We start from the raw sequence: 14,225 nt of genomic DNA on the forward strand, positions 1-14,225 counted from the left end.
GGGATGAAAGGGGAGGAAAAGGCTGAGAGAGGGGATGGGGGACAAAGATTAGGGCTGGGAGAGAGGGTGGTGGAGATGAAGATTAGGGCCGGGACAGGGGATTTCAGCAGTAGGGAGAGAGTTGTACTAGGAGGAAGGAGTATTTGAGGAACTGTGTTTTCCATTTTTGTTTGGGAAGAATTTTGGCTCGCAGAGGGAAATCTGTGCTAGGAGGGGGTGAACATGCAGATTAATGCAAGATTTTTTTTATGGGGGGGGGGACAGTATTGGAGGGGAAATTGTACACTTCCCTGACCTCTGCACATTGGACATTACACACCAATGACCATTGCACTCTGTGCATTACAAACCACTGACCCCATGCACTCTGTGCCTTGCAAACTACTGACCCCTGCACTCTGTACATCACACACCACTGGCCCCTGCACTCTGTGCCTTACAAAGCACTGACCACTGCACTCTACATCACACACCACTGACCCCTGCACTCTGTGCATCACACACCACTGACCCCTTCGCTTTGTGCAATGTGAACCACTGACCTCTGCACTCTGTGCGTTATACACCACTGACCCCTGCTCCGTGTGCATCATGAACCACTGATCTCTGCACTCTGAGCATTATGAGCCACTAGCACTCTTAAGAACAATTATTAAAGAATATCTCTAATGTTTTTATATACAAATTGTGGTAGCCAGTTTATGTTCAATGGCCCAGTGTTGCACACATTATGTTTCTTGGTGATTTTTTCAAGTTGGTGCCCCTCTGCAGCCAGCCACTATTTCGGGGTATAGGGAGCAGTAATAGCCAGATGTAAAAAAATTGTTTTTGACTTTGCATATTTATTGCTGAATTTTGTGACTTGCCTTGAGTTCAACTTTATTTAAAATATTTCTGCATCTCGGAGATGAAATAAGATTTAGAATGTGTACAAAAGCATGAAAAGCATTCAGATGAGAAAATTGTTGAAGGCAATGTGCACAACGGATCCCCAACTGTGGACCACGTCCACCCCAGGAGAATAATGGCTCACAGCGAGAGACAAGGAGAGCAGGGAAATATCTGTGTGTAAAAATGATGGCGTTTTCCTTGTCAGTGGACGGAGGGACTGGATGGCGACAGTGGTGACTTAATATGAAACCATTTCTCATTTTCGGCACCCGGCGTCTGTCAAATGTGTCAAGGACTGGATGTGAAAGTCCAGCAGCTGCCAACATGATATAAAGATGGTAGAAGAAATAAGGCGAATGGCGCCAAGCTATTATCTTTGTTTTCTTTATTGCTAAGAAGATAAACAGTTTAAAGATGAACTTTTTTAAGGGATGTAGCAAAAATGTAAAGGATTATTTTTACAGACAGAGGGCCACTTGGGCCCCGTTCACACCTGACCGTTTTGTAGCGCGTCCTACGCTCGACGAACGCGCTACAAAACGGTCAAAAAAATAAACAGCATTGTAGTCAATGCCCTCGTTCCCACCTAGGCGTATTTCCGCCCGTCCCTAACGCCCTACAAAGCGGGCCACGCCTGAAAAGGTCCCGGGACTACTTTGGGCCGTTTTGTAGGGAGTTTTCCATTGGGTAACAGCCAAGTAGCCTTTGGAATCGCGCGACGGTCGCGCGACTTTTTTTACCGCGAATCGCGGTAAAAAAACCGCATGACGGTCGCGCATATTACAATACGCCTAGGTGTGAATGGGGCCTTGTTGGGTGGAACAGGGGCATATCTACCACAAGGCAAACAAGGCATTTGCCTTGGATGGCATTTTCTAGGGGGGGAGGCAAAAAAACTGCCGCCCCCATACCAGTGAGGCAGACAGGGCCAGACTGGCCTTTGGGCATATCAGGCACTTGCCCGGTGGGCCAAGGCGAGCCGAGCAGGCTGGGCCACATAGAATCAGGCAGTGGAAGCTGTCTAATTAGGCAAATTAGACGGCCACAAGGCTTCACAAATGGCCACCTAATTAGAGAGCTGCCCGGTGGAGGAGGGGGGACCGAGTGAGATGCGTTCTGGCCCACTTTGTACAGGAGGTGGAGGAGAAGCAGTGGGCAGCTCAGGGCTGCAATCTGTCAGTGGGATGTCCCAGAGGCAGGCTGGGGGGCTGCAATGTGTCCTGCTGGTACTGATGGCACTTTGGGCTACAGGTAAGAGGAGCAGCACATGTGTGCAGGGAAAGGGACCCTGCACAGCCCACCTGAGACACCACACAGACCACTATAGACCCCACAGAGCCCACCATAGACGCTGCACAGCCCACTATAGACCCTGCACAGCCCACTATAGACCCCGCACAGTCCACTATAGAGCTCACCATAGACCCCGTACAGTCCACCACCTGAGAGCCCGCACAGCCCACCAGAGACCCTGCACAGCCCATCTGAGACCCCGCACAGCCCTCCTGAGACCCCGGCTTCCCCGATACGCTAATAGTGCAACCTGTCAGAAGCTGGATACAGCATTTATAGTGTTAACAGTTTATTGATGGATTCTCTGCATTCCCTGGTCTTACCCATTAAACAGAAGGAGACCAAACTGCTGATTCTTCACTGCCAATCATGAATCAATGGCAGCCTGCATGTAAAGATAATAGAAACTAACTTTAACAAAAAAAAAAAAACGTTTTGTACTATTCCACCGCCCGGTGACGGAGCCTCAGGTGTGACACTTTACCGTGCGGAGGCATAACTCAGGATCAAATATCTGTATTCACATCTACATAACCCGTGGTGAGCAAACACTGCTGCAATCTGCATGAAATCAATACGGAGTGTCAGGGGTTTACTTGTCTGCAGTCTTCACAGCTCCCGGCGCAACACATATATATATCCATCTAACCTGCACAGAGGTGACATTATCTTCTGCATAATCTGCTGCAGGCAATTAGCTGCTATTCCCCCCTGCTTACCACCAGTGTGGGTTTCAGTTACCTGGATTCACGTCATAGTCTGTACCAGGGACAGCAACCCGAAGCATTAAATGTGCACTGCAGTCGAAAGTGAGAATGAGCCATTTACAGGGGGCTGGCGTGTATTTTTAGCTGTTGTATTTCACAGTTCCAGTTATTTTTGTAGAGTTGACTCTAAGTGCACATTTAGACCGATGTGTTGCGGTAATACATATTAAGTTCAAAAGTTTTTATTGTTTTCTAAAATAAAGAAATAAAGAAATTCCAGCTTACATAAACATCATAAACAATTAAATCAAGGCTGTACATACAGCCCTACAAATCAAGAAGGACTTAAGCACATTACAATCTGTGTTATGCATGTCGCAGGAAATAGACCGCACACATCTAGTCACACAGTGTATGTTAATCAGTCTTCTATTACAAACTATAGAGCAGTGGTCACACCACCTTTCAGGCTTCGCCTGAACACAGGAAACTTGTGAAGGAGACACAGTTCAAAGAAGAGGGGATGGAGAGGGAGGAAGGGGAGAAAGCAGGATGGGTGACAGGGGCTACAGGTCTGACGGAGAGTTAAATGGTGAGTGAATCCAAATGGAAATTTGGGGGCATATAGGAGACAACCCAGGGCTCCCATATTTTTTCAAATTTGGGCAATGGCGGTAATACATATTTTAACACGCGTTGCCACAACGTATGTAATGTGGTGTAGTGCCATTCATTGTGAATGAATCTCCAATGCAGTAAACCAGAATGCACCCGACCCGTCTACATTACAGCACTCATAAAACATAGTAATGCACTACTGGGGGCGGTCTGATTTTAGGTCATTGGGATGCGTTCACAGCCTATTAAATGAATGGGCAGCCTTGAAGAAGAACTCATTTTTAAAAGTAAGCCTTGCACTGCAAGGGTTATGTGCTTGTTTTGGTGTAGGGGTCGGAATAAAGAAGATACGGTCACCTGATCCTCCATCCTGCGGTGGTGAGTGCTTACCTCTCCGCTTCGGCTGTGCGATGTCCCTCGGCATCCTCACGTCTAATGGAAGTCAGTGGACTGCCATAGACTTAATGATGTCATGGGTCCTTAGACTGCCAGAGCCCAGGGGAGAAGAAGTTGCTGTGACTGGTCTAGTAGCTAGGCGGGATTGAGTGAGTATATCTTCTTTATTCTAGCCGCTAGACCAAAACAAGCACTTAACCCTTGCGTAGCCCCACTGCAAAGGTTCCATTTTAAAATGCCAAGCGTCGTTCTTGAGGGCAATGCAGGTTAGTATGTGATGGACCTAATAAGTCTGGATGGGCTAAAGCTGTTACTGTTGGAACTTCCTGCGTAGCCTCACAGAGAAACACAACCACACAGTCTGATATGCATGCTGCTCATGGCTTGGTTAAAACAGGAAGGAAGCCACAGCTTTATTTTCTACCTTATTCAATACAACAGAGAATCTACCATAGATACAGTATAACAGAACTTATAAACACTGTCATCTAGTGACTGAAATTGTATACTGCATGAGTTATTGCTATAGATAGATAGTCACTGAGCCAAGCTCACTCCCGGGATGGACTACAATCTTATGTTTAGTTTACTAATTTGTATGGAGATTGTAGTCCATCACAGGAGTGAGCTTGGAGAGGTGACTACTTTACAACACACACAGGGACCATGGGGAACAAAAGTAGCCCCCCTCCAGAAGGAAGGACAGTGTCCGCACCAATTCAGAGATGATTTGAGGATCTACAGCGAGTGATACACAAATAAGATACATTTTTGTTAATTGAAAGATGATTAAATATACAGATCTCCTGCAGGCTGTCTACAGCGTTTTGAGGCTCCTCTGAAATACATCTAAGCTGGACATGAGGCATACACATGTTTTTCATATTCATTATAGACCCTCAAATCCTCTCTGAATTGGTGCTGACACTGTCCTTCCTTCTGGAGGGGGGCTACTTTTGTTCCCCATGGTCCCTGTGTGTGTTGTAAAGTAGTCACCGCTCCAAGCTCACTCCCGGGATGGACTACAATCTCATGTATAGCTTACAAGTTAGTATTGAGATTGTAGTCCATCCCGGGAGTGAGCTTGGCTCGGTGACTACTTTACAACACACACAGGGACCATGGGGAACAAAAGTAGCCCCCCTCCAGAAGGAAGGACAGTGTCAGCACCAATTCAGAGAGGATTTGAGGGTCTATAATGAATATGAAAAACATGTGTATGCCTCATGTCCAGCTTAGATGTATTTCAGAGGAGCCTCAAAACGCTGTAGACAGCCTGCAGGAGATCTGTATATTTAATCATCTCCCTTTCCTGAGAATAGACTGCCAAACAGTTAATTTTCAAAACCTATATGTGACATTTGGTTTCCTGTCTGCGGACTTTCTACAGGATGCAAACAGGTTATATGATCAAAAAAAAAGGGAGACAATGTATAACAAAAAGAACCCCAACATGGCCGAATTCCAGAACTCCGCCATAGAACTTCCCCCACCGTGGACTGTTACTTCCATCTCTAGCTGGTCCCGACACAGACTGCATCTGCTAAAATATCCAGATTTCATTTTCCTCCAAGAAGAGAAAATCCAGGTGCACTAAACACCAATAAAGCTTCCCACGTCCGCTTTCTTCATGTCATTCTGTATTCTGGATGAAAGCTGCACAGATGTGGTACGTCCTGCAGAACTGCATTTTTACATCTTTTTTTTAAGTTATATATGTGAATGTGACAGAGATGTCTACCTGGGAGAACAGTCAAGCAAAACAAATGGCAAACGCACTCATCAATTCGTTACCAGCTTTACAGCAAGGTGCAAACGGTAAAACAGCAAAAAGTTTCCAGGCACACTCACCAGCCAGCATGCAAAAAAACCTGTCTAACCACTAAGGTTAAAAGCAGAGGTTTAGATACACGTCTTCTGCAGAAAATGTGAAAGCCGCACAGCCACGTCAAGGCACCTCCATATAGTGCGGTCCTAGAGGAGAGACCACCCTCTTTATTGGACGTGGCTAAACGCAGTAAAATAAGAGGTATTGAGTATACATAGGAAGTTGTTCACTCGGTGAATAAGACACAATGCCAAGAGTCACTCCCAGGATGAAGGAGAATGGGTAGTAAGCAGTGTCAATGCAGATATATATATATCCACGGATCATCTATAGCATTATGACCACCCTCCTAAGATTTTACCACCAAAGCAGCCTTGACCCACCGAGCATGGACTCCACTAGATCTCTGAAGGTATGCTGTGATATTGGTATCTGGAAGCAAGCCATCAGTAACAGATCCTTTGCAAGTTGCAAGGTGGGGCTTCCACGGATCGAACTTGATCATTGAGATCTCGAGAATTTGGAGGCCAAGTCAACACCTCAAACTCATTGTTGTATTCCTCAAACCATTCTTCTACCATTTTTGCAGTGGTGCAGGGCGCATTATCCTGCTGAAAGAGGCCACTGCCATCAGGGAATACTGTTTCCATGAAGTGGTGTACTTGGTCAGCAGCACTGTTTAGGTAGGTGGTGTGTTTCAAAGTAACATCCACATGAATGGCAGGACCCAAGGTTTCCTAGCAGAACATTGCGCAAAGCATCCCAGTGCCTCTGCCTGCTTGTCTTCTTCCCATAGTGCATCCTGGTGCCATCACTTCCCCAGGTAAGTGACATAAACCCGGCCATCCACATGATGTAAAAGTAAATGTGATTCATCAAACCAGGCCATCTTCCTCTACTGCTCTGTGGCTCAGTTCTGATGCTCACGTGCCCATTACAGGAGCTTTTGGTGGGGGACCGAGGTTAGCATGGGCATCCTGACTCGTCTGCGGCCCCATATGCAACAAAATGCATTGTGCTGTCTGTTCAGACACCTTTCTATCGGAACCAGCATTAACTTTTTCATCAATTTAAGCTACAGTAGCTCTTCTGTTGGATCTGACTACCTGGGCCAGCCTTTGCCCCCCCTCCAACGTGCATCAATGAGCTTTTGAAGCACATGATCCTGTCGCCGGTTCACTGGTTTTCCTTCTTTGGACCACTTTTGGTCGGTCCTGACAACTGCAAACCAGGAACATCCCACAAAAGCTGCAGTTTTGGAGTTGCTCTGACCCAGTCATCGAGCCAGTTAACCTACCAGCATGTCTTTGGAGTGTTGGAGGAAACCGGAGTACTTAGAGGAAAGCCACACGAGCACTAGGAAAACATACAAACTCCATGGAGATAGAGTATATCACAGTTACATTTGGTGTAGGATTTATTTTTCTCTCTCTTCTCTTATAATTGTTGGTATACTTCTCTAATAGCACGTTTACTTTAAAGCACACACAGAATGATGTAAGAACTACAGTACTTGGTCTAAGCATTTTTCTTAAGACCCAAATCAACACCTTGTGCCAAGTAAAACAAGTCTCTTTATGTGCTGCTGCTTGTTCTCACGTTGTCGCCTTCTGTTATCTTACAGAAGTTTCCCCCCCTTCACTGCTCTCACCGTCATATAGAGCTGAAATAGCTACTGAACTAAAACCTTTTCCCAGGTCACAAAAATAGCTTCCACATATTTCTCCTTGCTTGGCACCACGTGTATCCGAACTGGCCAAGTAACAAACCCCCAAAAATAAAATGTTAGTTCACCTTTTGCAGCTTACACAAATACTGCATCACATATGAAATGGTAATGGTGTCAGAGGGATGCATTATACAATTTGGAGTAGGATAGAACTTATGGAAATTCAATAAAGAAATACAGATTTGTCCATTTGACCATAGATAACCTTTAACTTCTGGATGGAGCTTGAAAGGGTTTAGAAGCCAGAACTTGTCAGATTTGCATCACGGTCTGTCCTCTCTGGAAGAAAAAAGTGATAGTAAGTCTCAGAGTTGTCACCAGAACCTGAAGTGAGGGGGCTCTTCCAATGGCATAGCTGTCCCAGCTGTCCCTTATTTGGAGGAACTGTCCCCATGCATACAGGAAATACTAGTCTCCCTTTTGTCAGAGACCTGATCTTGGAACACTCCTGCTTGTGATGAAGGGACACCCTCTTTGCTGTCGCTCATTTAACCAAGCCTGATGGGAACAAAAAAATAACAGTACAAAGATGTTCCTTACAGCCCCCAATCGCATTACTCCCAATTGTCTCCTATTTTGACCCAAATCGCTCAGTCCCTCTTTCCTCATCAGTTGTTCCTCTTTTGGGTCTGATGTATGCACCTGTTTAAAAAATATAATATTTAATTACCAAATGTGTTTTGCTGCACTAAACCTTTCATCCAACCTCTAAATGAGTGCTTTTGTTATTTTGAAAAGCCGGTATAAAGGAAGATAAGAAGGGACAATTGCATATAAGAGGTTTAACCAATTATGTTTCGCATAATAATTCCTTAAAAACCACATAACTGAAAGCGTGGCAGCGATGCGTCCTTCATCTACAAGGTATGAAATGGAGTCTTCTGTTTTGGCCACAACTGTCCAAGAGGGGATTTCACCCCACTTTGGAGAATTTCCTCTCACTTCAGTTGTGTCTCTGGGACAAAAAGTAAAAGTAAATCTCTCCAAAGGGACACAGAGAGGAAAAAAATAAAAAAATTATTTCAATTATTAGCGATTACAGGAGTCGGCAGCCTTTTCCACATTAGAGGAAACCAGCATGCCAATTGACATGTTTTTACACCAATTGTACCAGTTTTTAAGCCAATTTATTATTTTATAATACTTAATAAGTTTACGTTGCCATTAGCAATCCAACTACTAAGTATGAACATATACTATAAACGTGTTCAGCCCAATGCATGCATTTCAGACCTCAGATCAAGCCTCAATGCATAAACTTCAGACCTCAGATAAGTCACAATGCATAAACTTCAGACTGAGATCAGCACCCAATGCATAAACCTCAGACATCAGGTCAGTCCCCATGCAGAAAACCTCAGATCAGCCCCCATTGCATAAACTTCAGACATCCCATCAGTCCTAATACATAGACTTCAGATCTCAGATCAGCCCCAATGCATAAACTTCAGACATCCCATCAGTCCTAATACATAGACGTCAGATCTCAGATGAGCCCCAATGCATAAACTTCAGACCTCAAATCAGCACCCAATGCATATACATCAGACCTCAGATAAGCCACCAATGCTTAAACCTTAGACCTCAGATCAGTCCCCAATGCATAAACGTCAGACCTCAGGTCAGCTTCCAATGCATATACATCAGACCTCAGATCAGCCCACCAATGCATAAACTTCAGGCTTCAGATCAGCCCCAATGCATACACTTCAGACCTCAGATCGGCCCCAATGCTTAAACCTTAGACCTCAAATCAGCCCCCAATGCATAAATGTCAGACCTCAGATCAGCCCACCAGTGCATAACCTTCAGACCTCAGATCAGCCCACCAGTGCATAAACTGCAGACCTAAGATCGGCCCCAATGCATAAACTTCAGATCAGCCCCAAAGCATTAACCTCAGATCGGCCCCAATGTATCAACTTCAGACCTCAGATCGGCCCCAATACATAAACTTCAGACCTCAGATCGGCCCCAATACATAAACTTCAGACCTCAGATCGGCCCCAATGCATAAACTTTAGGAATCTGTAGGCATACATGCAGGCTTCTTTTGTACAGCTCGCCAATGTCCTTAGCTGCCAGTGCACTATTAGCAACATCAGGGAGGTAGGTGGGCCAGGTTTAGTAATTACCAGCCTGGTGAGCTATCAATTACAGCCAATGTCAGTGGATGCCAGTGCAAACAGCATTGTGTGCATGCCCAGGTATGTGTGCCAGGGGTTGACAACACCAGTTCTACTCCATCCAAAGCACCGATTTTGGCTTTAGATAGACCTTAATATTACATGTATATCAAGTTGCGTCTATTTGAAACAAACAGTCATGGTTGAATGTGTTAAACATTTAGAGTGGCCCTCTGGCACCCCTCCATAAAAAAGACATTGTGGGCCCCCTGTCAGTTTAAATAATCTGACAATTCATCTTTGACCTCTCAAGAAAATAAATTGCCCACAAAACTGCTGCTCATTGCACAGTTCAGATTTGCGCACACTTCCCTTTAAACTCCAGAGACCGGCGTGTTTGACAACCCCACAAGGTCAGCAGTTTCTGAGATGCTGCAGCAGAGGGCAGGAATGTACGAGGAATTTGTGGACATACCGGTAGGTATTCCTCAGCTATTTCACTTTAAGGAAACCTGCCAGGGGAACCTAGAGCTCCATTTGTCTAGGTTGAATTATGACATTATTGTGACCTTACAAAATGAAGGAAAACCACTGAACATTGACAGTACAACAAGACAAGGCTATAGCAGCCCACTCCATAGTACAGCCTTGATGGGGAACAGCTGCACTGCCAGAATAATGTGCTACTCCAAGCTTCTATGCAGGTACCGTTCAGTGAATAAAACAGTATTTAGCAGCTGCAGCTGTTCATGGATTTTCTTACATTTCCCTCATAAAGATCAACAAAAAATATTCCATGGAATAAGGATTATTAGACTCTATTATGACTTGCAGGCTTTTAATGGGTCTTTCCATCTAATGAATCGTAGTCACACAAAAAAAAAAGGTCGCTTACCTCTAGCTTCCAATGGCAGAGCAGTATAGATTTGTAATTATAAGCTATTAACACATTTGTTTCTGTTTCTAACGCTGGGAGGGTAATATGTAATTGGGCTGATTCACTAAACCTGGCACCCAGAATCATTTTGTCTGCACCTACCCTTTCTCTAAGGGCCTATGTACGCTTCTGCATCGTGGCAACGTGCTACAACTCCAAAAGGAGGCACTTAGCTATACGTCAGAAGGCATTGAAGCCAGACATTTTTCAGGAGCAATCGGAGCCTTTATGTTTCTCTTACTATAGGTTTCCTTTAAATGTTGATTTAAACATTTAAGTTTTATACAATAATTTAAAAAATTACATTATACAGTGTATAAAGCATTGACTTTCAAAGCAAGACTTAAAATCCCCATTTAAAAAAAATAACAACTTAAAAAATCTACACTATACAAAATTGAGATATTTGACCTTTTTCTGCTTTGTTGTACAGCTACTGTTCTGTGTTACCTGCCATATGAGGCAAAAGTAGACGCAATAGCAGATGGCAATATTCCTCTATAGGATTACCGGACAGGAAGTCAGCTGTGTGCTGGGAAATGTTGCTCCCACCTACGCTACTTTACCTCTAATATCTTGTGTTCTAAAGGATCTTCTAAACCTCTGGAGAAACTGAGATCGCATTTGCAAAGCTTTAGGATCTATTTACAATGCAGCAAATGTTTAGAACCGAAAACATTATTAAGCTGGCCATACACCCAGTGGCGTCACAAGGGGGGGGGGTGCGGGTGGTGTGGCCCGCACCCCAGCGACACCATTGGAGGGGTGACACCAAAATGACTGACAGTCATTTTGGTGTCACCCCCCTCTGAAAAGTCGGGCACTCGGTCATGGACCGAGAGCCCGACAGTTGCATTAGAGAGGAGGGGACCCGGCGGCATAGCTTATCTGACCGGGTGGACGTCCCCTCCTCTCTCTGCCAGAGTTCATCACCAAGATGGCCGCCGGCAGGTATCACAAAGATAGCCGTGAATGCGCGGTGACATCACGTGGACGAGCGTGGTAACGCCATTCCCATGAGCGATGACTTCACGGCGGGGTGTCACCCGTTATCCACTCCGGGTGACACCCGTCCAAACCGGGGACCCAGAGCTATACGGTACTGTCACCTTCGCTGTTTTATAGATTATGCAAATTAATATATATATTTTTATTTTTTTCCCCCCTTATTTTAAGACAAATCTGTAAAGCCCCTTCATGCTTTTCCGCTCCATTGCAGTGCGTGAAAACACACACATTATTATGTGGTGTTTTTCATAAGACATTTTGAATGACATGTGGGTCAACAAAGATGGGTTCCAAACAATCAAACAAGTATCAGAGTCCATAAAAGGTTTATTGTTCACAATTTGATCAACTTGACGAAAACAGCCAATGCATTTCTGGGGCAAACACATTTCCCCTTCCTCAGTGCTTGGAGCATTGAAGTAGAAACCTGAGGACTCAAAATAGTTATAACCAAAGAGCTCTTTTTGTTGTGGAAAGACAACTCTCCTGGACTGGGTGCTTTAGTTAATAGAATGGACTGCCAATGCAACACAATGCAAGTTTTAATTAAAATTGCACCATATTTGCAATGCAGTCCACCACAACCCATGGCATCATGGTGTGCTGCAATTGCAGGGTGTTGTCTGCTGTTAAGAGCTTTGCATTACCTCGCCATGCAGTATAAGGAACATAATAGGTGTGAATTCTTCTGAACTTTAAAATTCTTTTAAATGCAAAAAAATCTTTGCTGTTTCCTGCAGATCAGACACATCTACATGCAAATGCTAAGACGTTAGAACCAAGACATGATGAATCTGCAATTCTCCTGATTGGACCATCCCCTGAAGGCACTAGCGGTGCTCAGTGTACGCAAGGTCATCCCCTACCATCCAACAGAACCTAATGTCTTTTCTCCTCTCAATTCCAACCTTGTTAAAATGCAGCATCATACGACACAGGGCACATATTTTTTTAATTTTTCATTGATGCAGAAACTATTTTACCACATAACATGACTTGCCTTGCACATCCCTGGGGCAGATTAATAGCCATGGATGGGCCATAGCTCCAATTTGTTTTAAAGCTACGCCCCAAGAAATCGCATAAAAAAAGCATTTACGCTCTTTCGCCGACTCCAATACGCCTCCTGTGCCATATTGATCCTGCGGTAACTCAATTAAATGTAAAATTACCACATCTCCATTTTAATGCAGAACCCTAATGAGGTCTCATCAAAATCCTGATAGACTTTAAGGTGTCTGCACAGCTGAGCTCCAGCAATAAAGGTTGAGGAGGGAGCTGCAGTTATGCAAAACGGCCACTAGATGGCGCAGGTGAGCTATGACAGGCGACAGTGTACTGATCCTGCAAGCAGAGAGCTCAGTGCGAATCCCCTGTATACTCCTGGATCTGCTTCATCATTCAATCTAAGAATATAAACACTGTGCAATGACGAGGTTAGAGGAGGGGGGTGGCACAGATCACAGCACAGCCTGAGCACTGGGCTGCCTGAGAAGCTGCAGCAGGACCAACCAAAGCTGCCTTCTGCATGTCTACAAGGGGTCCCCTGCATCCTGGATCCTGCTCCCTCCTAGCCATCAGCAAAGCCCTTCACTACTTTCACCTTTGCAATCCACAAAGCCTTTGAAGCATTCTTCTGTTTGTTAATATTGTGCTTTCTGCCCGAGTTTTCATTCTGGAGAAGTTGCAGAAAATGAGTCACAATATTTGGTCACAGACTGTATGCAAGACCTAAAAGGCTGCAGGAGCAAAGATCGGAGCTAGCTCCAGGCAGACCTGGGATTCTTCTTTGGATTTGCTCTTCTTCCCCTCTAAGTTGGAGCTCTGCTGGCTGGATGTGTGACATGATCGCTGGGCAGCCGGCTCAGAAGCTGAGCAAGATGAAAAAGTTAAGGAGAACTTTGTCAGAGAGCTTCAGCAGGATAGGTGAGTGATATTTGGGTTCCTGTGGGTGGCAGCTCTCAGCTGTGTCCTGGCACACTTCCACTCCATTTATTTCTTGGGATGTCTTAGTGGTATGCATTGCACAGATGTTGCTGCTGGATGGACAGTGTGGGCTGTGTCTGCTGACAGTACACTTCTGGAGGAGGTATACTGGCCAACTTATCTCATGTCTAGGCAATGAACCCAAAAGAAAATGAAAAAATATGATCATATTGGCTTAGAGCAAATACTATACCTAAATCAGAGAAGAGATCTCTTGTACTATAGAAAGGTGCTAGTAATATTCAAAGCTGACCTAGGAATTGTATCTAAATCTAAATTTACATAATATACTGGTTTACTATAAAGCTACTAGCAATTGTAAGAACACATCACAAAGAAGTTACATTATGTCTGTTATACTATAGAGGTATTGGTAATATGCAGAGCTAGCCAAGGAATTGTTACCTAAAGCAAAGAAGTTACATTATGTATGTTATACTATATAGAGGTATTGGTAATATGCAGAGCTAGCCAAGGAATGATACCTAAAGCAAAGAAGTTACATTATGTATGCTATACTATAGAGAGGTACCAGTAATATGCAGAACTGGTCAAGGAATGATACCTAAAGCAAGGAAGTTACATTATGTCTGTTATGATATAGAGGTACTAGTAATATGCAGAGCTGGTCAAGGAATAAAAGCAAAGAAGTTACATGATGTATATACTATAGAGAGGTATTGGTAATATCCAAAGCTGGTCAAGG

The 14,225-nt window shown here is 44.4% G+C and overlaps 1 protein-coding gene across 2 annotated transcripts in view; it reads left to right on the plus strand.

Annotated features, from left to right (window-relative positions):
- Window positions 1-12,920: 12,920 nt before the first annotated feature.
- Window positions 12,921-14,225, plus strand: part of CDK14 (cyclin dependent kinase 14) — a 387,005-nt gene continuing 385,700 nt past the window's right edge. For both annotated transcript variants that reach the window (XM_018554836.1, XM_018554835.1), the window contains exon 1: window positions 12,921-13,459. In XM_018554836.1, coding sequence (XP_018410338.1) covers window positions 13,369-13,459 — 91 coding nt within the window. In that variant the 5' untranslated portion in view covers window positions 12,921-13,368. The remainder of the gene's footprint in view (window positions 13,460-14,225) is intronic.

The sequence above is a fragment of the Nanorana parkeri genome, unplaced genomic scaffold (assembly GCF_000935625.1).
Source record: "Nanorana parkeri isolate BGI_ZX_2015 unplaced genomic scaffold, ASM93562v1 scaffold174, whole genome shotgun sequence".
Lineage (NCBI taxonomy): Eukaryota > Metazoa > Chordata > Amphibia > Anura > Dicroglossidae > Nanorana > Nanorana parkeri.